The 23,790-nt window shown below is 66.7% G+C and overlaps 13 protein-coding genes across 13 annotated transcripts; 7 read left to right on the forward strand and 6 right to left on the reverse strand.

Moving 5' to 3' along the window:
- Positions 1 to 77: 77 nt before the first annotated feature.
- On the forward strand, positions 78 to 2,921 carry MJAP1_002849 (uncharacterized protein; the record flags this gene model as incomplete). The annotated part of the gene is made up of 1 exon (XM_060266782.1): positions 78 to 2,921. The coding sequence occupies one exon, from the start codon at positions 78 to 80 to the stop codon at positions 2,919 to 2,921; it is 2,844 nt and encodes a 947-aa protein (XP_060122765.1).
- A 33-nt stretch (positions 2,922 to 2,954) lies between these two features.
- MJAP1_002850 (uncharacterized protein) lies at positions 2,955 to 3,926 on the forward strand (the record flags this gene model as incomplete). Its single annotated transcript, XM_060266783.1, has 1 exon — positions 2,955 to 3,926. The coding sequence occupies one exon, from the start codon at positions 2,955 to 2,957 to the stop codon at positions 3,924 to 3,926; it is 972 nt and encodes a 323-aa protein (XP_060122766.1).
- A 10-nt stretch (positions 3,927 to 3,936) lies between these two features.
- On the reverse strand, positions 3,937 to 5,666 carry NOT5 (general negative regulator of transcription subunit 5; the record flags this gene model as incomplete). The annotated part of the gene is made up of 3 exons (XM_060266784.1): positions 3,937 to 5,361; positions 5,384 to 5,616; positions 5,645 to 5,666. The coding sequence occupies 3 exons, from the start codon at positions 5,664 to 5,666 to the stop codon at positions 3,937 to 3,939; spliced, it is 1,680 nt and encodes a 559-aa protein (XP_060122767.1).
- A 171-nt stretch (positions 5,667 to 5,837) lies between these two features.
- Positions 5,838 to 6,480, forward strand: MJAP1_002852 (uncharacterized protein; the record flags this gene model as incomplete). The annotated part of the gene is made up of 2 exons (XM_060266785.1): positions 5,838 to 5,886; positions 5,909 to 6,480. 2 exons carry the CDS (start codon positions 5,838 to 5,840, stop codon positions 6,478 to 6,480), a joined length of 621 nt encoding a protein of 206 aa, XP_060122768.1.
- A 387-nt stretch (positions 6,481 to 6,867) lies between these two features.
- On the reverse strand, positions 6,868 to 7,166 carry MRP2 (40S ribosomal protein mrp2, mitochondrial; the record flags this gene model as incomplete). The annotated part of the gene is made up of 2 exons (XM_060266786.1): positions 6,868 to 6,930; positions 6,954 to 7,166. The coding sequence occupies 2 exons, from the start codon at positions 7,164 to 7,166 to the stop codon at positions 6,868 to 6,870; spliced, it is 276 nt and encodes a 91-aa protein (XP_060122769.1).
- Positions 7,167 to 7,394: 228 nt separating this feature from the next.
- HEM1 (5-aminolevulinate synthase) lies at positions 7,395 to 9,368 on the forward strand (the record flags this gene model as incomplete). The annotated part of the gene is made up of 1 exon (XM_060266787.1): positions 7,395 to 9,368. One exon carries the CDS (start codon positions 7,395 to 7,397, stop codon positions 9,366 to 9,368), a length of 1,974 nt encoding a protein of 657 aa, XP_060122770.1.
- Positions 9,369 to 9,551: 183 nt separating this feature from the next.
- Positions 9,552 to 11,834, forward strand: MJAP1_002855 (uncharacterized protein; the record flags this gene model as incomplete). Its single annotated transcript, XM_060266788.1, has 1 exon — positions 9,552 to 11,834. The coding sequence occupies one exon, from the start codon at positions 9,552 to 9,554 to the stop codon at positions 11,832 to 11,834; it is 2,283 nt and encodes a 760-aa protein (XP_060122771.1).
- Positions 11,835 to 12,001: 167 nt separating this feature from the next.
- MJAP1_002856 (uncharacterized protein) lies at positions 12,002 to 13,930 on the forward strand (the record flags this gene model as incomplete). The annotated part of the gene is made up of 2 exons (XM_060266789.1): positions 12,002 to 12,209; positions 12,234 to 13,930. The coding sequence occupies 2 exons, from the start codon at positions 12,002 to 12,004 to the stop codon at positions 13,928 to 13,930; spliced, it is 1,905 nt and encodes a 634-aa protein (XP_060122772.1).
- A 58-nt stretch (positions 13,931 to 13,988) lies between these two features.
- On the reverse strand, positions 13,989 to 15,209 carry MJAP1_002857 (uncharacterized protein; the record flags this gene model as incomplete). Its single annotated transcript, XM_060266790.1, has 1 exon — positions 13,989 to 15,209. One exon carries the CDS (start codon positions 15,207 to 15,209, stop codon positions 13,989 to 13,991), a length of 1,221 nt encoding a protein of 406 aa, XP_060122773.1.
- A 401-nt stretch (positions 15,210 to 15,610) lies between these two features.
- Positions 15,611 to 17,360, reverse strand: MJAP1_002858 (uncharacterized protein; the record flags this gene model as incomplete). Its single annotated transcript, XM_060266791.1, has 2 exons — positions 15,611 to 17,287; positions 17,310 to 17,360. 2 exons carry the CDS (start codon positions 17,358 to 17,360, stop codon positions 15,611 to 15,613), a joined length of 1,728 nt encoding a protein of 575 aa, XP_060122774.1.
- A 129-nt stretch (positions 17,361 to 17,489) lies between these two features.
- MJAP1_002859 (uncharacterized protein) lies at positions 17,490 to 17,750 on the forward strand (the record flags this gene model as incomplete). The annotated part of the gene is made up of 1 exon (XM_060266792.1): positions 17,490 to 17,750. One exon carries the CDS (start codon positions 17,490 to 17,492, stop codon positions 17,748 to 17,750), a length of 261 nt encoding a protein of 86 aa, XP_060122775.1.
- A 50-nt stretch (positions 17,751 to 17,800) lies between these two features.
- IQG1 (iqgap- protein) lies at positions 17,801 to 23,029 on the reverse strand (the record flags this gene model as incomplete). The annotated part of the gene is made up of 1 exon (XM_060266793.1): positions 17,801 to 23,029. The coding sequence occupies one exon, from the start codon at positions 23,027 to 23,029 to the stop codon at positions 17,801 to 17,803; it is 5,229 nt and encodes a 1,742-aa protein (XP_060122776.1).
- Positions 23,030 to 23,098: 69 nt separating this feature from the next.
- RET3 (Golgi-to-ER vesicle coat component) lies at positions 23,099 to 23,770 on the reverse strand (the record flags this gene model as incomplete). The annotated part of the gene is made up of 4 exons (XM_060266794.1): positions 23,099 to 23,160; positions 23,183 to 23,271; positions 23,294 to 23,714; positions 23,737 to 23,770. The coding sequence occupies 4 exons, from the start codon at positions 23,768 to 23,770 to the stop codon at positions 23,099 to 23,101; spliced, it is 606 nt and encodes a 201-aa protein (XP_060122777.1).
- Between the last annotated feature and the right edge of the window lie 20 nt (positions 23,771 to 23,790).

Below are 23,790 nucleotides of genomic sequence, written 5' to 3' on the forward strand. Positions count from 1 at the left end.
CTGCGGACGTAGACCATGCTACTGGCGCTGATATTCCACGGGACACGCCGTCGCCCGTGCCTAGCACCGCGTCGACAATGAGCTCGAACGCGATACAGCGCATCCATAAGCTCCGCAACATGCGCGTGCCTCCCCGCTGGATTCCAGGCAAGTCGACGCAGCCCGGCGAGGTTGCGTCGCCGAGTATAAGCGATACGGCGCCGGTCGAGGCGCAGGCGGACCCGCCGAGGCGGCCCTCGTCGCCGTTTGGCGGCCAGCGCGCCTCGTTCTCGGCCCTGCGGCGCTCGCTCGAAAAGGGGACGCGGTCCGCGTCGATGCTCTCTGCACGCAACAGCAACGACTCATCCAGCGCGATCGACGCGTCGGACCTCGGCAAGACTCCGATCTCGCTCGACATCACCCTCAGCCAGCCGGCCAGCGCCGAACAGGACGAGGAGACGCCGGTCGACACGCCGTCGACCTCGTCCGCACAGGCGTACATACCTGCTACTGACCATACGCCGCCGGTGCTCCCGCCGGTCGAGACGTCGCCGCTGCAGACGCCGTCGTTCCGGTCGCCCGAGACGGGCACGGCTTCGCTGCCGGACGAGCCCGCCCCGACGACCGCGGACGAGATGCACGCCCCGCCTGCGATTCCCGGCAGCGCAGACGCGAGGGATGCGCAAGGGACAGAGGCGCCGTCCATCGCACTCGATGAGGGCGACACGTCGGCACACGACGTGCTCGTCGACGCACCGTCCGAGCCACTGTCGCGCAGCGAAGTGACGCAAGAGATGCTTACCACGCCGTCGTCGTTCGCGACAATGGACACGGCGCAGGCGGACGTGTCGACCGACACGCGCTCCGAGGCCGAGCAGGCGCCGGAAGCGCACGCCGATAGCCTCGCTCCTACGCCGGCCAAGGGCACGGACGCGCCTGCGGCGCGCCTGGCGCCGACGCCGCAGGAGGGCGCTGCGGCGACCTCAGACGCACCTGCGGATGCGGCCGAGGCAAAAGACGAGGCAGATATCTCGGCGAGCACCGACGTCGGCACGCCGGCGGCGGCGCTGCCCACTATGCCGTACACTGCGCCGACGATCGACAGCGCGGCGGCCATGCCATGGCACACGTCGCCCGTAGCGACGCCGCCGGCCGTGGAGACCACAGAGACGGACGGCGCCGCAAAGGAGGCCGCCAACGCCGAGGCGGCCCACGCCGAGGCGCCGGCCGAATCCACCCAGGCCGAGGCCCCGAGCGAGGTCGCGGCGTCCGAGGCGGCGCCCGCGCCCGGCACGTCGGCCGCGCCTGCTGCGCCTGCTGAAGTGGCCGCGTCGTCTTCCGAGCCCCCATCGGCGGACGCGCCGTCGGACGAGGCATTGTCGCCTGACTCGGGCACGCTTCCCACGATCCTCACACCTCCTACGCTAGAGACGCCCACCACTCCTCCTGCGCTCGAGCTGCCCTCGGGCCCCACTCCGTCTGCCTCGGCGACGCGCCTTGCCCCCCGCGAGGCCCCCGAGCTGCCGCGCACGTCGAGTGCCGTCGAGCTCCCCGTGAAGCCCGAGACGGATGCCCCCCACGCCGGCATGCTGGGCCAGATCGGCAAACGCGGCTGGGACATGGTGCGTGGTTGGCGGCAGCCGCTGCCGAACGTGCGCAAAAACACGGTGCCAGGTGGTGCGCGGCTGGAGCCCGGGAAAGGCGAGTCGCGCCGCCGTTCGCTCTTTGTGCCGAATCTCGGTGCGGGCCCCAAGAACGAGGTGCGCCCCACCTCGACGCCGACCAAGATGTGGCTCGACTGGCTCGAGTCCTCCAGCCCCTCGCTGGCTGGCTCCGGGTCGCGCAACAAGCTGCGTGGCCTGCGTTCGTCTACGTCGATGCTCACCACGTCGGCGAGTATGCAGTCGCTGCGCCTCTCCCCCCGGCTGGGCGTGCCCGAGGAGGTGGGCGTGCCTGCCGCGCCGCTCTTTGGCATGCCGCTGCGCGACGCGGTGCTTGCGACCCGCCTGCTCGTCCCGGAGCTGAGTCTCGACGAGGAGGCGAAAGGCGTGCCGAGCCGTGCCGAGGCGCAGCAGTCGCTCGTGCCCCGCGTCGTCACGCGGTGCATCCAGAGCCTGGAAAAGTGGGGTATGGACGAGGAAGGCATCTACCGCATTTCTGGGCGCTCGTCGCACTCGTCACGCCTGCGTGCGCTGTGGGACGTGCCCGGCGCGGACTTGAACATGGCCGAGATCAGCCCCGCGGACCTCGACGTGCACTCGGTGTGCAGCGTGCTGAAAATGTACCTGCGCGAGCTCCCCGAGCGCCTCATCCCCCAGGATCTCGCCCTGGAGATCGACAAAGTAATGAGCGAGCACCTGCCGACAGAGCGCGCGCCGGAAGAGCTGCGCTCCGGCGAGCTCTTGCTGCGCGACGACGCCGCGGCCGACGCGCTGGTCGCGGCGCTGGCGCCCTGCCTCGGCCGCATTCCGTGTGCGCAGTGGTACCTCTTGCGCGAGATCGCCGAGCACCTCGGCCAGCTCACGCAGCCACCGACGGTCGTGCGCACCAAGATGCCGCTGTCGAACCTCACGTTGGTCCTCGCGCCGACGCTGCAGGTCTCGGGCGCGGTGTTTATGGCGCTCGTGCAGTTCCGCAGCCGCCTCTTTACGAGCGAAAACCGCCCTGTTTCCGACCCGCTCCTCGAGACCGGCGTCGAAGACAGCGCGGAGCCGGCCCCGCCGGCGGCCGAGGCTGCGGACAGCGCACCGACGTCGCCGCCGGGTGACGCGCCCCGAGCGCTCCCCCCTCTGTCGATGGCCCACGGGGTGCCGACCCTTTCTGCCGCAGGCGGCAGCGAAGGCGCCGCGCCCGCACTGGGTCACCCCATCGCCGACCGATTTGCGCAGCCGCGCAGCGATCTGTTGACGTCGAGCTCCGACGCTTCGGCCACCCCACCGTAGATAGCATGGGTAGCCAGGATGTGGAGGACGACGATGAGCGACGCTTCGTTGGTCTATGTCCCGTCGGAGCAGCGGCGCCCGGTGCGCCGCCGGCTGCCCAGCTTCTTTCCCGACGCGGGCAACCGCGATGTATGGCGCAGGCTAGTAGGCTGGGATGCCGTCGACAACGGGCTGCAGGCGGTGCGCTTTGTGCTGCTGCTCGTCGACGCGCACTATCGCGTTGCGCCGCCCCGCACGCCGTGGGCCAAGGTCCGGCGCCCGTCGGTGTATTTGCTCACACAGACGCTGTCGAAGGCTTCGCGCGTCGCCCTCGGCAAGTGGCTCATGATTGTCAGCGAAGGCGTCGCAAACGTGCGCCGCATTGCGCTGATGGTCGTCTGGGCCTTTTCCGGCGTGTCTCACCTGCTCCGGCGGAGCAAGGCGGAGGAGGAGGAGGCACCGACCGTGACGGAGCGCTTCGAGACGCTCGGCGAGGTGCTCGGCAACGTCGCCGAGACGTGCGACGTCGCCGCGTTCCTCTCTGGCTCCGGCCTTTTTTGGGGCGTGTTTGGCCTGCGGCGCGAGCCGCGGGGGTGGGTGCAGCGCCGCCGCCGCGGCATCGAGCGCGTCGGGACGTACGTCGGGCTCCTCACGCTCGTCGTGCATGTGTACGTCCTCGCGCGCCGCAACCAGGAGATCGCCGAGGACATGGGCGAGAGCGTTAAGACGATGCAGATGCAGCTCGAGCAGTACGACGCGGCGGTCCAGCACGACGCGGCTGCGCCGCCGAGCGTCAAGGAAACCGTCACGCAAGAGTACAAGGACTATGTGCTGAACCGCCGACGCCTGCGGTGGCTCGGTATCGAGCGCACCTGCCTGTACTGCGACGCGTCCTTTACGCTCTTTGAGGCGTGGGCGCCCGATGCGGAGAAGGACCTGCTCGAGGCGTCCACCGGCCTGCTCGCCGCGGTGCTGCGCCTGCTGCGCCTGTGGAACGAGGCGCGCTTCGGGGCACTCGATATTTGACTGCCTACTCCTAGTTATCCTCGAGCCACCGGTACTCGAACCGGAAGTCGCTCTTGCGCCGCTGGCACCATGACCCTTCCCAGTCAAAGTAGACGTACGCCCCTTGTTCATACTCGTCGGTAATCGCCTGCGGCTCCGAATGCCGCTGGAACCAGGTGAGGTACTGCTTGTGGAAGCGCCACGACTGCTTCTTCAGCTCGCGCGCGGCGAGGTACTGGTGGTATGTGCCTTGCTGGTAGTAGAAGATGAAGAAGAGCGTGTCCACATCAAACTTGGCATACAGCGCGGGGTTATCAAAGATCGCCGCGGGCGTCTGGGGGTAGTAATGCGGCGTGGGGAAGGGATCCTTCGGGACATAGTACTTCGGGCTCTCGCTGTCCACCGGCTCGGGCGCTCCGCCGGCATAGCTCGTGTCGAGCGAGTGCTGCATGTGCGACATGTTCGCATCGCGCTGCAGCGATTTTTGCTTCGCCGACTCAAAGGACGTGACGAGGTCCGAGAGCGAGTCGGGCAGCCGCGCATCCGCGCCACTCCGCTCCGCAGGGCGTGCCTCGTCCGCAGGTGCAGCGGGCTCGGGGCGCTCGGCTTGTGCCTCGCTCGGCGCAGGGATGCCGGGCGGGGGGGACGAGGTCGACACCGCCGCCGCCGCCGCCGCCGCGTACCGGATGGGGGGGAGAGGCGCCGCACTCGCGGTGCGCGCAGGCTGCGCCACCGGCGACGCCGTCGCCGACTGCACCTTGCCTTGGTCGAAGTTGGTGACCACGCGCTCCTTGGCCGCCTCGGTCTTTTTCGCAGCGGCCTTCTTTGGCGCCTCCTCCTTGGGCTTGGGCGCCGGCGCCGGCGCGGGTGCGGGCGCCGGCGCAGGCGGCTCCTCCTTCTTGGGCTCCGGGGGCGTCGCGGGCTTGGGCGAGTCCTCCTTGACGGGCCGCGGCTCGTCGGCGGTGACCGACGTGTCGCCGTCCTCGTTGTCCTTCAGACCAAAGACCTCCTCTTCGTCGTCCAGGTTGAACTCGTCATAGATCCCGTCGTCCTCTTCAAAGCCCTCTTCCGCATTGCTCTCGACAAAGTAGGAGATATCCTCCTTGATATCGTTGATGCGGTCCACGTCCAGCGTCCCGTTTTCGAGCATGCGCATCAGGATCTCGATGCGCGAAATATGCCACCCTCTCCGCTCGTTCAGGTGCTCCATCTGGCCGACGACGTCCTCCTTCGAGGAGCCCTTTTTGCTCTTCTTGGCCGTCGCGAGCGACTGCTCAATCTCCGCCTCGGCGCCTTCAATCTGCCGCGAGAGCTCGTCGACCATCGAGGTGAGCCACTGCTGCATCTCGACCTTGGCTTTTTCGCTGGGATCTAGCTTCGCAGCTGCAATGAGACCCTCCTTGGAGAAGGCTTTTGTCTTCATCTCTTTCTCGCACGCCTTGAACCGCTCCATTTGCTGCGTCAGTCGGGCCACGTACCGTTTCAATCAGCCGCCGGTTCTCCATCAGCGGCTTCTTGTCCTTAATGTCATTGCTCTGGAGCCATGTCTTGATCTGGTCGCGGTGCCGCTGCAGCTTCTTGATCTGCGTCTTGAGGTCCGCTTCGAGCTTCTCTTTCTGGCCCTGGTTCGACGAGGTCTGGAGCTTGTCGTACAGGCCCTCAAAGACCTCGACACCTTCCGAGACCTTTTTAAAGGTCCGATCGATTTCGGCTGGGGGTCAGTCGCCGCGCGCACGTACTCTGCAGCTTTCTCGCCGCCATCGTTCACGGATCCCTGGAAAGCCAGCGCCGCAACCGCGCGCGCATCGCATGTGATCGGGAATATTTCGGGAAATGCCCTTTTGCAAAGTCTCTCTCGACGACATGCTCCGGACACTGGCGGCGCGTGCCGTGCCGCGGGGGGCGTTTGCGCTGCCCCGCGCTCTTCCAGGCATGCAGCAGCGCTTGCTTTCTGCTTCGGCCGTGCGTGGCGAGGAGAAGGGTACGTCGATTGACTCACACAGCGCCGGCCTACCCTTTTGCGTCGCACGTCGTGACCCGCTCGCATGCGGCGCCGCGCGAGGACTCGGTGCGTGCCGCGCCACCTACGCCGCGGCACCCGTCGCGGGGTGTGATGCCGCGCGTCGACTCGCACCTCACGACCGAGATTGACCCGGACGAGAAGATCGCACGCCTTTTCTCGCGCCGCTCGCCGGAATGCGTCCCGCCGGGCTCGATCATGCTCGTTGAATCGTACCTGTCGGCGTCCAAGACGAACACGACGACGTTCTCGGGCGTGCTCATCGCCGTGCGCCGCGCGGGAATCGCAACGACCTTCCTCCTGCGCACGATTGCGCACAAGCTGGGCGTCGAGGCGCGCTTCTTTGCATACTCGCCCATGATTAAGGATATCCGCGTGATCCAGCGTGCGGATGCGCGCAAGGGCGAGCGTGGCCTGCTGCGTACGCGCCGCGCAAAGCTGTACTACATGCGCCGCCGCGACGACCGCCGCGTGAACTCGGTCGCGCACGTCGTCAAGCAGTTCCGCTCGAACGAGCTGCAGCAGGCGGACCGCGCACGTCGCCAGAAAAAGTAGTGGAAGTGCTACGTACTACGATGTAGAAAGACATACCCTACGAGAAGAGAGAGAGACGAGTGGAGGATGCCGAAATTGGGCGAATTGACGGAAAGAGGTGGAGAAGGAAGGAGCGAGATGTAAACGACCGCTGGGAAGACGATGGCCCGCACGACAAGAGGATGCAGGTAGGCGGCATTCAGAACGTCTTGCGCAGGATGGCGCACAGCGCCAACAAAAAAGCGCTGACATAGGATGTAGACAATCGAGGTGTCCATGATCCGCATCCATCCAGTACTATGTCCGTGTCCTCGTCCCATTCTCGCGCCACGCCTCTCCCTGCACTGCGCGCCTCCCGCGCTCACACATAGGTATACACATTTCGTTACTATGGATCGTGGAGATACACTACCACGACGCCTTTTCAACGCCCGGAAGGTCGCCGGCCAACGCCTTTTGGCGGAACTGGTACTGCGGTCAGCCACTACACATACACGACACAGACCAAAGTCGGTCAGAATACCACGTCCGCGCCCCGTCTCGGTGCACCGCTCCTTCACCGTCGCCGGGCGCGAGCGGTTCGGGAAGGTGTTCAGCTCGAGCTGCGCCATGTGACGCACACGCGGAGGCAGGGTCGTGTTGCGTGCGATGTACTTGTACGCACGGCGCAACAGCTCGTTCGAGTGCACCGCGTGGCGCGCAGCCATATCGCGCCTGTCTGTCAGTCGGCACCACCTACAAGACGCGCGCATTCGGACGAACACCCATGGTCGGTCGCAAAGAGCGTGGCCATCACGTGGCAACCACGCGAACGCCGCACAAATTCCTGGGTGCTGATTGGCGCCGGGACATACAGGGGCCGCGCTGGCGGTTACTGCGTCGTTTTCGGCGCCCGGCGCTTCTCACCTTCGTATTATTGTGGTCTGTTCTTCACTATGGACCCTACTCTTTCCCTCGCCATCCGGCGCTCCCGTGCGCTGTGCCCGTACATGAAGAGCATGCCAGCGGCTAAGCTCGGTGTTCTTGTGCGCCAGTACACGCACTCGAGTGGCAACGCTGCGCCGATTCTGCAGCAGGCGGGCCAGTGCCCGTACATGAGCCAGGCGATCGCCCAGTCCGACCGTACCGATACCGCGGACTCGGCGAGCACGACGCTCGGTGCGACGAGCAGCAGCATGAATGCGCCGCACCCTCTGACCAAGTCGTGGCTCGACCGTCACCCCGGCGGCGTCTGTCCGGTGGGCCACTCGGTTGCCTCCTTCCAGCAGCGCCGCACGTACGCCTCGCAGAGCAAAGGCGCGCATGCCTCGCTCACGGCGACGCCGACGACCCACCCCGCTGCGCCGTTCGACTCGATGCAGTCGGCTGCGCCCCAGAAGCGCACGCCCGGCTCCGGTCTTGGCCGCATGCCCGTGCCGCCGCCGCAGCAGGGCCCCGGCTTCGACTTTGAGCAGTTCTACCACAAGGAGCTCGAGGCGAAGCACAACGAAAAGACCTACCGGTACTTTAACAACATCAACCGCCTCGCGAGCAAGGCCCCCATGGGCCACCTTGCCGACAGCAAGGACCACGAGATCACGGTGTGGTGTTCGAACGACTACCAAAACATGTCGCGCCACCCCCGTGTGCTTGCTGCGATGAAGGAGACGATCGATATGTACGGTGCTGGTGCGGGTGGCACGCGCAACATTGCAGGCCACAACAAGCACGTCGAGCGCATCGAGTCGGTGCTCGCTCGTCTGCACCGCAAGGAAGGCGCGCTGGTCTTTGGCTCGTGCTACTCTGCGAACGATGCCGCGCTGACTGTGCTCGGCTCGAAGCTGCCGAACTGTGTGATTCTGAGTGACGCGAGCAACCACGCCTCGATGATCCAAGGCATCAAGCACAGTGGCGCGAAGAAGATGATCTATCGTCACAACGACATGGAGGACCTCGAGGCGAAGCTGCAGTCGATCCCCGTCGACGTGCCCAAGATCATTGCCTTTGAGTCGGTCTACTCCATGTGCGGTACGGTGGGCCCGATCGAGAAGACGGTCGAGCTGGCGAAGAAGTACGGTGCGATTACCTTCCTGGACGAGGTGCACGCCGTCGGCATGTACGGCCCCCACGGTGCCGGTGTCGCCGAGCACCTGGACTGGATGCTGAATGCGACGATGGCGCCCGGCAAGCTCAAGGGCACGCTCATGGACCAGATTGACATTATCACGGGTACCCTCGGCAAGGCCTACGGCAATGTCGGTGGCTACATTGCCGGCTCCAGCCGCATGGTCGACCTGATCCGCTCGTTTGCTCCGCAGTTCATCTTCAGCACGACGCTCCCCCCCGCGGTGCTGACTGGTGCCTCGACCGCGATCGAGGTGCTGATGGAGTCGAACCACACCCGCCAGCTGCAGCAGATCCGCACGCGCGAGCTGAAGAATGCGCTGCTGAGTGCCAACATCCCGCTCCAGAGCAACCCCTCCCACATTGTCCCGATCCTCGTCGGCTCCGCCGAAAAAGCTAAGATGGCCTCTGACCTGCTGCTGAACCAGCACCGCTGCTACGTCCAGCCGATCAACTACCCCACGGTCGGCATGGGCCTCGAGCGCCTGCGTGTGACGCCTACGCCCGAGCACACCTCGCAGCATGTGGCGCACCTCGTCGGCGCGCTGCAGCGGGTGTGGCAGCAGCTGGGCCTGCGCACCGTGAGCGACCTGCTCGCTGCGCCCCAGGACGGCTCGGACCCTCTCGCGGACCTTTTCCGCAAGTCGCAGTTTGAGGAAGACACGACGCCGCTGTGGAGCGACGCCATGCTGTCGCTTCCCAGCGAGCTGCTTACCGGCAGCTCGTCGGCTGCGCTGCGCTGCCAGTGCAAGGCCTCGCCGGTCGAGCATCCCTTCTCGATGCACGGCGTGGCCGCGAGCGCTTAAAGCCGCACGTTGTATTTTCATTTCTACGCTCATAGAGCCCTTTGTGACTAGTTTTACTCCGCGGATTTCCTCGACGGACTTGTCCGGCGTATGACGCAAGTGGAGGCCTGACTCAGGGTTCGCTCAAATTTCAGGGTTCAGTTTGGCCATAAAAAAGGTCCGAGCTCTTGTCAAACTGCCACAATGCGCTGGCGCGGGGCGCTCTGTATAGCGGGCCTGGCCCTGGCAAAGGAGACGGCCGCGGCCGTGCTAGATATCCGGCACGGCAGTCACGAACATGCCGAGCCCGAGACCCACGCACAGGCCCTGCCACACACGCACGATGCTTCGCGACCGATGCCGGACGTGCCCAAGTTTTGCACGGTGCCAAGCTACGTGAACACGTCCACGGATTGCATTGCCATGGACACGGTCGACTGGCTCATTCCTGTACACGACGCGGGCGCCACGCTGCGCCCGGCGCCGCGGCGCAATGCGTCTCACGGCCACGCACACGGCGGCGGCGCGCCACCGATGCTCGCGCTGAACGAGACGCTGCTTTTCTCCAAAAAGGGGCCGGTTCCGCTCAGCTACATCGAGTGGGACTATGGCCTGGGCGCCGGCGAGCTCAAGGAGCTGCGCCGCTTTGCAAGCCTCCAAGCCGACCAGATCGCCGCGACGTGGCCCGACCGAGTCGTGATCGGCGCGGCTCATGGATACTGGCGCTCGCTCGCGGATCAGGACGATCCAAGGAGCTGGACGGCGCTCCGCGAGGATGTCCGCTCGCGCATCGGCGGGGACATGGGCGACACGGAGCCGGTGCGTCACCGTGCTCTGTGGGCTATGGCGGCGTTTGAGTACATTTTCGCGTGCTTTGTTCTGCTCCCGGTCCTGCTGTGCGTCCAGGCGGTCAAGTCGTCGCTGTCGCCGCTGCTTGCCGCGGCGTACCTCGCGACGCTCACGCTGGCGCTCATCACGGGGCGGCTGTACTTTGCGCTCTCGCCGTCGCTCTATCCTCCCAATGCTTTCGGGGGCATGGTGCGCGCCGTGTACGTCCTGTCGGTCGGCTGCTTTGCCTCGGAAGTCGTCCTGCTGGTGGGCCGCGTCGCGCGGATCGTGCGCGGCGTGCCCAAGTACGCGGGCAGCATGCACGGCATGCACGCTGCGCTGCGCCTCCTCCTGAACGGCAGCGAAGACGTGGCGAGCGCCCCTCTTTCCTCTGCTCCGATGCACTCGCGCCCGGTGCCCCAGTCGCGGGGCACCTCAAGCACCGATCAGACGCTCGGCGACTCGGTGTCGGGCGACGCGACACCCGGCGAGCACAAGCCCTATACTGTGTTTGACTCGGACGACGCCGAGGCGCAGCTGCTCTCGTCGCCGGTCGCGAGCGACTTTCCGCCGCTGGACGAGGCGCCGCCCGTATCGTACTGGGACCGCCTGCACACGCGGCACCCCCGCGTGCTCGGCGCCGGGTCGCTGCTCTATACGGTCGTCTCGCGCGGCCTCGTCCCTCTTGCGTTTGCCACGCTGTACGTCGGCGTCGCGATCTACACCGGCTCGTGCCGCAAAAACTACAAGAACCCCTGCCTGGCCCACGGCATCAAAGGCGGTATCTTTTTCTGGTACGGCATCTTGTCCTTTGCGCGGTACCTCGGCGCCTTTGGCGAGTACGGCTGGGCGTGGAACAAGCGCCCGACGCTCGGCAACTCGCAGCACAGCAGCGCCGCGCGCTGGCGCCGGACGATGCCCACGGCCGAGTTTGTCGAGTGCTTTGTCGTGTTCCTGTACGGCGCGTCGAACACATGGCTCGAGCGCCTGAGCTCCAAATCCACCGATCCCTACACGGTGAAGCAAGTGCAGCACATTTCGATCGCCGTCATGTTCTGGTTCGTGGGCCTGGTCGGCATGGGCATCGAATCGAAAGCGCTGCGCTCGCTCATCGGCAGTGCCGTGGTGCACTCTCACCCCTCGTCGATGCCGGCTGCCGGCCAAAGTGCGGTCGAGGCGCAGACGCCCCCGCCCTCGTACGCGAGCTACTTTAATCCCTTCCCCGCGCTGGTGATTGGCGTGACGGGCGTCGCGATGGCCGCGCACCACCAGGACTATGTGTACGAGGTGCAGGTGCATATGCTGTGGGGCGTGATGCTCGCTGCGTTTGCCCTCTTTCGTATGCTGACCTACTTTTTGCTATGGCTGCGTCCCCCGTCGAGTATTTTGCCCGGAAGGCCCCCTACCGAGATCATCGCGAGCTTTGCGCTGACGTGCGGCGGCCTGCTCTTTATTCTGTCGAACGAGGAGGTATCGTTTGCTGCGATGCGCGCCAACTTTGGCGACTTTATGGCTATGCTCAATGTGGCGATTGCTGTCGTCGCCCTCGTCTTTTCGTGGTCCTTTGCGATCATGGTCGTCAAGGCGTGGGCACTGCGGCGCGAGCACCGGCTCCGCCCGTGGCTCCGCGCGGGCCTCCACGCGGGCCTCGCTGTATAACGATACCCATAGTGACTAATGCTGACACACCACAAAAAAGCTCTGGCCACACCTCGGTGCGAGCCAGGATGGGGCAGGGCGCGGACCAGGGCGAGGTGCCCTCACCGCCGCCCGGCGTCAGAGCTGCATTACGGTCGCGCGGACAGCAAGTACGGCACATGCGCACAATGAGCGGGCTGAGCATCGAGACCAAGAATGCACAGCCCGCAAGCGAGGTACGCACACTGCCCGCCAAACCGCCCAAGCGCCCGCTGCTGGGCGGCCTGTACTTTACCGATCTGCTCGTGTTCCTCATATCGCTCGCTGCGAATATCCTGCGTACGTGCGCCGTGGCAGAGATTTTGGACATGGTATGGTTCGGAATTGTGTACATCGGTACGTCGCGAAGCTCACCATCAGTCTTTCGTTTTCGGCATCAGCTGCAGGCACGCTGGAAGCTGAGCAAGCGCCAGATGCGCGCGGGGGGGAGCGCGCCGTGCTTCTTCTCGGTGTTTGTGCTGTGCGGCACACGCTTCGTCTTGTCACGATTTCCGTACATGCTGCCGCGCATCGCGCTATCGCAAGAGACCGCCGGGCCGCTCGTCCAGTGGCGCACCGGCGGGGGGGTCGCACACCTCGTGCGCCCGTACGACTGGGCGGACCACGAGCCTTCGAGCCAGGCGCCCCTCCCTTCGCCAAGCATCCAGCGCGGATTCCGGGCGTATTGGATCCGCGGCGAGCGCTGGTCGACGCCCCCGACGCATCCCCCCAAGGAGGGCCAGCGTCGCGCCGTGCTGCTCTTTGTGCACGGCGGCGGCTTTGCCCTCGGCTCTGTCGCGCTTTACACCGAGCCGATCCTGCGTGTCCTGGGCCATGTACAGAAGGCGAGCAGCGGCCGCGTGCACGCGGACTGCGTCGCGGTCGAGTACGACCTGGCGCCCGGCGTGCGCTTCCCGACGCCGCTACTGCAGTGCCTGCGCTGCTACGCGCACCTCGTCGAGGTCGAGCACATCCCGCCCGAGCAGATTATTCTGTGTGGCGACAGCGCCGGGGGCGGGCTTGTGATGTCGATGCTGCTCTGCCTTGCGAAACAGGCGCAGGATCCCCTGCTCGGCGAGCGCGACTGGAGTCGGCTGCCGGTGCCTGCGCGGGCGATGCTCATTAGCCCAGTGGTGGATATACGGCCGCAGCAGGCGTTTGCCTTTACGTCGCTCCGGCAGCAGGCCGCGGCGCCGGACCCTGCGGTGCGCCGCGCACTCGAGCGCCGTGCCACGTCGGACGCGGCGCCTGGCGCGCTCGATTTTCTCGCACCCGAGGCGCTGATGCACTACGCGCAGCTCTATGCCGGCGTCCTGCGCCGCCCGCGGCGTGCGCGCGGCCCCGCGAGCTGGCTGTGTGCCTACCTCGAGGAGCAGCAAATCACGCCCGGGATGATGAAGCCTGTGTCGACTGCCGCACACTATCTACACCACTTTCTCACGCATCCCCTCCTGCACAGTGCGCCACGGCCGGCGCGGTCCGACGCCGTGCCAAAGTATACGAGCACGCGCTCGGCGGTCGTGCCGCCCGACGAGTCGTGCAGCGACGCGATCGCCCGGCCGCATGCGCTGTACCGGACGTCGGCGCTGCTCGGCGTGCACACATCGCCGCAGGCGGTGCTTGCAACACACACCCTTCTGAACCCTGGGCTTGGGGACTGGAGTGCGATCCACCTGCCCCGCGGCATCTTTGTGACATGGGGCCGCAACGAGGTGCTCGCCCACGACATTGAGGCGTGGGTAGCACGCGTCCGTCTTGTGTGGGCGTCGCAGGAACGCGACACGGCGCTCCTCGAGACGGTTCCTGAAGTGGGTCATGGTGGCGTGCACATCTGGCCGTTTGTGTGGATGTACCTTGCTGCGCGGCAGAGCGAGCGGGAGCGTGGCCTGCGCACGCTCGCGCATGCGGTGCTCGGTCTGTACCCCGACGAGCTGTGTATGTCGCCGTCGGAGAGCGAGTACGACTTCTCGTCGCCCGCGTCGATGCCGAGCGACTACGAGGAGGAGCACAGTGCCGACTTTGCCGCGCAGGTAGCCTGGGAGCAAGAGCTGATGCGCATGGGCCTGCGCCCGCCATAAATGTAAAACAGACAATGCAATGAAGCCGGCTTGGCGCTACTCTACAGAAATTAATGAATCACTCCATGGGATTGGTACGGCCGGCCTGCTCTTCGTCGTCGTCGTCGGTCGAGCACAGTCCACAGCCGAGGAGCAAGTCCGACCAGTACCAGCGGCGGGACGGCGCCACGTCGTTTTCGCGCTGGTCCTCGCCAAAGTGCATCGAGGCGGCGGGCCCCTGGTAGTCGTTCTGGTCGGCAGCCAGCGGCATGTCGATGACGGCCGGGTGCATATCCGAAATAGCCCCTGCACTCATCGGCTCGCTGGCATTGTGCCGGGGCGAGGAAAAAGGGTCGCTCGGCGCTTTACTGCTCACGACGTCTGCCTCGACCTCGTCCTGGTGTGCAGCCTCGGGAATCGCACTAATGACGCCCCGCCGTGTATGCGGCACGTAGGGTGCCGAGGTGTCGACAGTCAGCGCTTCTTCTGGGCGTTCTCCCCGCTTACGGTGCTGCACACTCGAAGCGCGCCCCACGGTGACGGTCGGGAAGTTGTGCGAGCGGATTTTTGCCATGGCAGAGGCCATGTTGGAGTCCAGTGCCTCGGGCGGGTAGGGCGCGTCCGCGGCAGGCACCGCGGCGTCGTATGCGGCCGCGGTTGTCGGGGGCTGTGCTCCTTCCGGCCGCACCGAGCCTGGATCTTTGTTTTCGTCAAAATCGTCAAACGAAACGGAGCCTAGGTCGCCAGTGCCTGGTTCCTGCTCGTAGAAGCTGTGCGACTGGTCCGCGCGGAGGGCCTGCTGTTCGCTGCTCTCGCCGACGCTGACAAACTGCCCCTCATCGCTGTCGACCGAGTCGTAGCGGTGCGGGCGTGGCGCGTCGGCGGTGTGGCCGTAGCTGCCCTGCATCTCAAACGTATTGTCCAAAGGAGCATGGGTATTCCGCGAGCGAAGGTGCGACGGCACACGCGACAATGAGCTGCTAAACTTGCGGACGAGCCCGCTCGAGCTGTTCGTCGGTACGGGGTTCCGCATAGTTGCGTGGCGTGAGTTTTTTCTGTGCAGCTTTTCTTGCTCGGCCCAGCGCCGGAGATTCATCTCTACATTGCGTGTCTCCTCCTCCTCCTCGTCCGTCTGGGCATAGGCAGGCTTTGGGTCAAACGTGCCTTCGGTGGCCACCTGCGCTACCGGCGAGCCGGTGCGCGGCGATATCGCATCCTCGGGATGAAGGAACCGCGCATTTTTGTGTGCAGGATCAGCCCCAGCGATTGCAGCAGCTGGCTCCTCAACCGCTACGTCCATGTCCACTCCCGCCGCAGGTTAAGGCTCAAAAAACCGCGCCGCCGGTCTCCGACAGCCACGTGATCGGGAGGCGGCGATACATCCACGTGGGTTTTTCGCTCTGGCCTGCACGATGCGGGGGGTGGTACGTGCTCTGGCTGACACAGTGTGACCATCTGCGTGCGGAACTGGCCGAGTGCCTGATGCAGTCGGACTGCGTCCAGGTACAGGGACACACAGGAAAGGAGTGCCTTACCAACCACCTCAAGGAGCTCTCGCCAGAGTGCCAGCAGGCCTACCACGGCTTTGTCGACTGCAAGCGCTCCTTGCTCGACATGCGAAAACGATTCCGCGGCATCCCGGGAGCCGAATATAGCACGTCGTCTACGACGTTCGCCGCACTGGACAAGCGGGGGACATAGCTACGAAGGAGGTAACGGCGGCAAGGGCGGCGAACTCCGGGGGGGAAGCATCGGCGCGTACGCAGGCGGCGGCGTCGACGCCCGGGGGGGTGCAGCCAGGGGGGAGGCATAGACAGGGGTGTGGGGCGACGGGACACGCACCGTGGACCGCGGCGACGGGACACGCGCAGGCACGCCGCCGGGCGACGTAGGGATCGTCAACGGCGAGAGCCTCATGGGCGACGACGCGCGGGGGGGCGTCGGCAGTGGCGACGATGCGCGAGGCACGGCGTGGGGCGAGGCCAGGGGCGAGGCCAGGGGCGACGACGCGCGCGCGGGCGTCGCGGTGCGCGGCATGTCGAGCGATACGCTCGCCAAGCGGTTCGTGCCTTTTTGGGGAGTCGGAAGCGGGCGCCGCGTCGTCGGCGACGGCAGGGGGCGCGACGTGTCGATCGACGTGTTCCGGCCGTAGATCGCCTCGTGCGCAGACAGCTCGGCGGCGTGGGGCGACATGAGCGCGGCCGCCGCCGCCTCGATCGCCTCGGCGTCCGTCGTGACGGCGCGCGTAGGCCGCTGCAGCATGTGCCGCGAGTGCCGCGACGCGTCCTCGTACGACGTGTCGTACGACGTGTCGTCCGGCGCGCGCCACGGCGAGAGCATGTCGGGCAGCGACGCAGCAGAGTCGTCGGCTGTGAGTGGCGGGAGCCACTGGCCGCTCGCCGAGTACGCGAAGCTCGAGCCGGGCAGCGTGCTCGGCGCGCTGGGCGAGCGGATCGGCGAGAGGCCGTACGCGCCTGGCGACGGCGGCGCCGTGTCTGTGCTTGGCGCGCCTGGCGCAAGGAGCGGCAGACTATCGGAGCGCGGCACCGCGGCGCCGGGTGCAGGTGCGTGGGGCGAGCGGAGCGGCGGCGTGCGGACGCGCGGGGGGCTGTGCACGCCCCGCTGGTCGTACCTGCGCGGCGGCGGCAGGATCGTCGCCGGAGCGGGCGCAGCGCACGGCACCGAGTGGTGGCGTGCGGTGCTCGACGGGGACGTCGGCGCTACATTCTCCGTGGTCCAGGCGCGCGTCGGCACCGGGGGAACGCGGCGGTCCTGTCTGGCGTGCTCCGCGTGGGAATACGGGGGGGTATACGTGCCCGGCGGCGCGGTGAGGTGCCCTGGCTGGAGAAGCGGCGGCACGGTGCCTGATGCGGAGCGTGGCGCGAGCACCTGTGAGGTAGACGTGGTGCGCACCGGCGTCGCGACGCGCACCGGACTGGCGGTGCGGATCGAGGAGCCCGGCGTGCCCGGCGTGGTCGGCGGCGGCCCCTGTCCCACGCTGCCGTACTTGGGTATGTCGAGCGAGTAAAATGTGAGCTCGACGTATACCTCGCCCGCGTACCGCTCGTTCTTGGTGAGTGGAATCCACTGGTCGTGCTCGCCGTGCTGCAGGACGTGGTCGAGGGCGAGCGTGCCCTCGCCGATCATGTCCGACTCCTTGTCGAGCGCAAAGCAGGCGATGCCGAGCGCGTGGCCGCTTGCGCCGTCCGGCGCAAGGGCGTTTTGCATGCCATCGTAGATCTCAAAGTGCAGCTGCTCGTCCCAGAGCGGGTGCTGCCCACCCCTTTTGTCCGGGCGCGTGCGCTGCGTGTCGTCGCCGACGGACAGCTCCGCATAGGGATCCTGCTTGCCTATCGAGCGCTTATTAGGCAAGTTTTTCTACATCAGACGCGCGACGTACCGCCTTCAGCACGACGCACACGAGCGTGCCACGATGGCGCCCTGGCGGCATGCGGAGAACGCTGACTAATCACCTCCCGCCATCATGATGGGAACGACGCTCTCCCTGCGTGTGGCCCCCCGCGCGGCGCGGGCGGTGCGTGTGCAGCGGTACTCGACCGAGCGCCCTACCGGCTCGCCGATGCCTCCTCAAGCCGGCACGCCGGTCACGCCGCAGGCGGTGCCCCACCGCACGGCGGCGCAGCCAAGCAAGCACCGCCTGCTCTACTCTGAGATCTTCCCCCCCCTGCTGCGCGTGCTGGCGTACAGCACCGCGGCGTACTTTGCGCTGCACCTCACCTGGGGCCTGCTGCACCGCTCCGAGGAGGGCGCGTCGCAGGACGCGGAGCTCACGCACCTCCAGCGCGACATTCGCGCTGCGGCGGGTACCAAGGAAATCTAATAACTCGCACAGTGCGCTACAGGGTATCTCTTACGCATAGAACTCTGATGTTAGCCATAGAACATACTCTTGTTGATCAGCTGCACCAGCGCGTTCACGTCGAGCGTGATCGACTGGTCGAGCACGGCGATGGTGCGGTGGCCGTTGTACTGTGCCTCGAGCAGCTCCTCCATGCGCACGGCGCACGTCCCCGCCGGAACGTGCGAGACGGCGGCCTCGATGAGGAACACGCCGAGCTCGTCGCTCGACAGCGTGAGGGAGACCTGGTCGATGGTCATGTTCGACGGCCCGTCGATCGCGACCAGCACGCCGCGGTCCATCAGGCGGCGTGCGGGGTACTTGTAGGACCCAAACTTGGGCATGGCGTTGGCCGCCTTGAGGCTGCGCTCGTGGAAGTACTGCTTCGAGAAGGGCAGCGTAAAGTTGTGGCTGCGCCGCTGCATCGTCTTCATCGTCTGGTCCGCATAGCGCTGGTACTCGGCGATCTGCGTCTGCATAAAGGCGTGGCGCTCGTGCAGCTTGTGCAGCGTGCCGGACAGCATCTGCTGCTCGGCGCGGCGCGCGTGGCGGCGGCGGTGGCGCAGGCGGATGTCGAGCGCAAGCGCGTCGAGCATCGCCTGGAAAGCATCGCTGCGGCGCACCTTGCCCATCTTTTCCAGCTGCACGAGGTTCTCGAGGGCCATCGCCTTGAGCTCGGCAAAGGAGAGCTGCTGCATGTCGCACAGCTCCGTCCCGACCTGGGGGCGCGCAGCGTCCGCGGCGAGCGCTGCGTCCCACCGCGCCTCGTCCGCGTCGGTGACCGGCGCGAGGAAGAGCGTCAGGAGCGTCGGCGCGGTCTGCACCTTGAGCACAGCCAGCACCAAGCGCTTGGTCTCGACAAACAGCGCCTTGGCCTCTGCGCCGGGGTCGCGCACCCCGGCAAGCTCCTGCGAAAGCTCGAGCGGGATCTCTTCGCTGCGCGCCGCCTCGAGCTCGGCCGTGGGCGCGACCGGGGGCGGGCCGAGCTGCGCGAGGATCGTCTCGAGCGGGTCGTCGGCGCTCGTCGCGAGGTTCGACAGGTTGTTGCACAGCAGCTGGTGCACTGCATAGATCTCGTTTGGCGAGATGTAGATCAGTGGCTTGTGGCTGCTCGCCGCGTCCGTGTAGTCGTCCGTGCCAAACTCCAGCTCGGGGTCCTCGCACGTGTCGATCATGCCCTGCATCCAGCGCTGGAAGCGCGGCGCGGTCTGCAGCACGTACTCATTCAGCGGCTGCAGACGCGGCTGGTCGTCGCCAAACGGCACGCCGCGCGCGAGCTGCAGCAGCATCTGCGAGACGACCGCAAGGTTGCGGCGCGTGCGCGCCTCGAGCACCGGCGTGTCGTCCAGGACGCTCTCTGGCGCGACGACCGCGGGGTGGATGTAGCGGTAGTAGATCACCTCGCACACCGCGCGGAGCGTCGCCTCGCGCGACTCGCCAAAGCGCTGCTCAAGCGCGCGGAAGAGCTCGCGTGCAATGTAGCGCATGCTGTACGGCATCTGCGGCGACGCGGCGCGCAGCGCAGCAAAGAACTGCTCCGTGGCGGCGCGCAGCGCCTGGAGGTGCAGAATGTACAGGTTGCGCGTCCCCTGGTCGTTCAGCGCCTGGTCAAAGTCGGCGTCGGGCGCACGCGACGGGCGCACGCCGGTCGCCGCCTCCTCGCGCTCGTAGCTCAGGCGGTAGAGCACGCTGGGGTCGGTCTCCAGGTCGAGCTGCGCGTCGGTGACCATGTGCTGCACGACGGGCGCAAGGAGGTTGGCGAGGTACGCCTTTTCTTGCACGCCCCGCGAGTAGTGCACCAGCAGCTTTTGGAACGCGGCGTCGCACACGACAAACGCGTCGAGCGACGGCACGCCGCTCAGCTGCTCGCCAATGGCGCGCTGCAGCAGGCGGAGCAAGAGGTACTCCTCGCGCGGCTGCTGCGCGTAGCTAAAGAGCGTGAGCACGGTCTGCTCAAACTGCGCACGGTCCGCGTCAGGCAGCGTCGTCGAGGCGTTGGTAAGCACGAGGAGCTTGGCGAGGTACTCGGGCCGCGTCTGCAAGAGGTAAAAGAGGCCCGAGTACAGCTCGCGCTGGCGCGCCGTCGTGCGGTCCTGCGCCTCGGAGAAGGGGTCGCGCGCCTCGGCCAGCACCGAGTTGCGCTGGTACGCGTGGCCCAGCAGGCCGCGCTCCGTGCGCTCCTTCGCCGCCTCCTCGATCCCGATCTTGTTGCGGATGAGGATCGCGTTCTTTGTCTCGAGCTCCGACACGGTGTTTTCCGTGGCCTTGTTCTCCTTGATGCGCGCCACAATCGCGGCGCGCAGCTGCTCCACGGCGATCTCGTCGCGGTAGTCGGCGTCGCTATTATCAAGCAGGTGCGCAAACGCCTTGACGGCCGCGAGAGGAGGGCGCTCGGAGCGCAGCGCGCGGTAGTGCGCGCCTTGGATGTGCGCACGCACCACGCTCTGCACCGTGACAATGTCGCGCCGGTGCGCAAAGTAGTGGCCCCACCGCGCGCGGAAGCGGCGGCGGAGCAGCGTACCCCGCACCAGCGCCTGCAGGTGCACCGCCACCGGCTCGCTCTCGTACAGGTGCTGCGCCCACCAGCGGAACTCTTGGCGGACGAGCATGCCGCGGATCGCGGCCTGGACGCCGGTCACGTCGGGCTGCACGTACTCCATCTCCTTGCGCAGTTCCTTGTGCTTGCGCCGCAGGAGCGCGGCACGCAGCGAGGACTGCATCTGGTTCACCGAGCGCACGACCGTCACCTCGCGGAACGCCGCGCGCATCTGGCCGTAGGAGCGGCGGGCGAGCGCGCCGCGCGCGTGCGCCTGGAACGTGGCAATGGCATCCATGTCGCCGCGCAGCGCCTGCACGCGCTGCAAGAGGCGCTGCTGCGCAAGCACCGTGCGCACGCACGCCTGCACCTGCACAAAGGTCTCGGTGCGGCGCTCGAGCGCGAGCAGCACGCCAAAGATGCGGCGGCGCTCGAGTGCGCCGCGTGCGTGCGCCTGGAAGGCGACAATCCCGCTCTCCGCCTCATCCAGGTCCATAAACTGCTGGTAAAACGCGCGGCGGAAGAGCTCGCCACGCAGCGCGGCCTGCAGGTGGACGAGCGTGCGGCCGCACTGCAGCGCCTCGTGCTGCGCGCGGACTTTCATGCGCTCCTTGCGCGCAAGCACGCCACGCGCCTGCGCCTGGAGTGCAATATACAGCGTCTCGAGCGCTTCGTGCTCGCTGCGCTTGGCCTTAAACGCGTTGCGTGCCAGCGCGCCGGAACACGCGGCGACCAGCGCCGGCGACCACTGCTGCAGCGCACGCTCGCGCTCGCGGCGCTCGCGGGCGGCCGTCTCGTCTGCGAGGCGGCGCAGGCGCTCTTCCGCGGCCTGCGTCTCGGCGCGGGCCTTGGCGAGCTCCTCGGCGTGCGCCTCGAGCTGGCGCTTGCGCTCCAGCTCAAACTCGAGCTCGCGCTGGAAGTGCTCCTGCTCGCGCGAGGCGCGCTCCAACGCCTCGCTGGCCAGGCGCTCCTTCTCGAGGGCCGCGAGGCGCGCCGCACGCTCCTCGCGCTCCTTGTCGAGGCGCTCTTCGCGCTCGCGCTCGCGGCGCTCGAGGCGCTCGATGCGCTCCTTCTCCGAGCGCTCCGCACGCGCCGCCCGCTCGCGCTCGCGCTCGAGCGCGGCGTCGTTGGCGCGCTGCGCGGCGAGCTCGCGGTGTGTCCGCTCGCGTTCGCGGCGGTACTCGTCCTCGCGGCGCTCGCGTTCGCGTTCGCGCTCGCGCTCGTCTTCGAGGCGGTGATCGCGGCGCTCTTTTTCGGCGCGCTGCGCACGGTCGGCACGCTGTTGCTCGAGCTCGCGATCGATGGCCCGCATCCGCTGATCGCGCTGCTCTTGGTGGCGCAGGCGCTCCTGCTGCAGCTCGTCGCGCTGGCGCTGGCGCTCGAGCTCGCGCTCCTCGTCCTTGCGCTTGCGCTCCTCGGCCTGCTCCTGCTTCTTGCGCTCGCGCTCGCGCTGGAGCTGCTGCGCGCGCTCGCGGACCTCGTTGGGAATGGTGCGCTGCAAATCCGACTTGCGGCGCGGCTCGGCACGCGCGCGCGCCAGGGCGTCCTGTGCGCGCTGGTTCGGCGCGCGCTGGGAGAGCGCGGCGGGCGCGTGTGTCTCCTGGACCTCGGCCTTGGGCGTCGGGCGCGGCGCGCGCTCCGGCTTGATCCAGTCGTTGTCAGCCTTGCGTGCGACAGTCTGTGCGCTGCCTGCGCCCATCTCCTGTGCGAGCGCCTGGCCGACGCCGGTGAAGCTCGGCATGGTGCCGCCCTGCGCGTCGAGGCTCTTTTGCGTCTTGTTCAGCTGCTCGGGGTTGAACTCGAGCTTGCCGACGAGGTCGTCGACCTTGTCCGAGCGGCCGTAGTGCGCCATAAAGTGGCTGAGCGCGTGCAGGCAGTAGACCACCTTGGGAAAGTTCTTCTTCTCGTACAAATCCGTCAACTCGAAGCGGAAGCAGTTGGGAAGCCGAATCTTGTCCGCAAACATAAAGTAGTAGTTGATGTTGTCCGTGTGCCGGAACTGGAGCTTGGGGTGCACAAAGATGCGCGGCACGCACTCTGGCTCAAAGTGCTTTGCGAGCTTGGCGAGGGCAATGCCGTTGCGCATCTCCTCGCCCATGTTGGCGATATCGCCGCCGAGCGACTCGCCGATGCAACGCTCGATCCACTGCTGCGCCTCGGTGCAGTGGCACAGGTAGTCGTATGCCTGGACGTTGTCGCGTTCCGACTCCATCCAGCGCGTCGCGGGCAGCGGCGGGGCGGCCTCCTTGGGCGCCGTCTGCGCGAGGCTCTGGCGCGAAAGGCGGATGCGACCCGAGCCGAACTCGCTGTCCTTGCGGTTCGACTTGGAGCGCACCATAACCGAGGACTCGGTCGAGGCCGGGTTCGAAAACATGCGCTTTGCCGACGCAAAGCTCGTCTCGCTCGCCTTCGCCCGCGGCGTCGGGGTGCGCGCGGGCGGCTCTTGCCGCTCCGCGCGCGCGCGCTGCACGAATGGGTTGGCGTTCAGTCCGTTTTCCTTCGTAGGCGGCTCGGTACTGCGCGCAGACCGCGTCGGGAGAGGGTACGCGCGCGCATTCTTTTCCACCGGCTCGCTGTTTTGATCCTGTTCTTTGGGGGGTACGGGGCGCAGCTTGGCCAGCATACCCACCTTGCCTTGCTGCGCTGCAGGCTCCAAAAGAGCCTTCCGCTGAGCGACGTTCGACTGCAGCGGCTCACGCAGCGGCGTGCGGTGCGGCACGCTCATCGTCGTCGTACGCGATGGCAAACGAATAAACACCAACACGCCGCACCGCGTTTTGATCACGTGATCTACCTACAAGCCCGAGAGGCGCTGGCCTATGCGGTCGCGGAAGTTGGAGTAGGCATTGAGCAGGGCTGGGTGAGCTGGGCGACGTACTCTGCTCGGTGATTTGCACCTCGATCGCGTCGGGGCGAGGACGCGTCACGCGGTTCGCGACCGCGGCGCTGTCGGTCTCGAGAATGACGCTGCGTGAGCTTCGCAACGTACCCGTCGTCGACGCTCTCGTCAATCGCGAGCGTGACCAAATCGAGGTTGTCGAGGATCGTCCGCTTATCGATCTGGCTCTGTAGAAGGACAGACAACGTTTCGTAGAGCGACGTAAGAAAACTGTGCATCATCAGCTCGTTCTCGCGCTCGGGCGCAATCACCACGAGGAACACGTCGTAGGTCGACTTGAATAGCACAAGGTTGCCGTCGTACTGGAACAAATCGCCAGACGCACGGCGCGCCTTGTCCCACACCGCGTGCTCCAGCGCACGCTGCTCCTTGGCCGTCTGGTAGGGGTTCTTGGCCGTCAGCGCCCCAAGGCCGGGGGTCGGCACGGGAGGCGGCGCATCGCTCCCGTTCTCCTGGGGGGGCTGGTAGTATTTCGCGAGGACCCGGTTCCCTTCCGAATCGAGAAGGAGCACTGCATTAGCAGGGATACGTACCCGCCCGCGTCGTATACAGCGTCAGGTTCATCATGGAGGGGAGGCGACGGCTGA

This window comes from Malassezia japonica, chromosome 5 (assembly GCF_029542785.1).
Source record: "Malassezia japonica chromosome 5, complete sequence".
NCBI classification, from domain to species: domain Eukaryota; kingdom Fungi; phylum Basidiomycota; class Malasseziomycetes; order Malasseziales; family Malasseziaceae; genus Malassezia; species Malassezia japonica.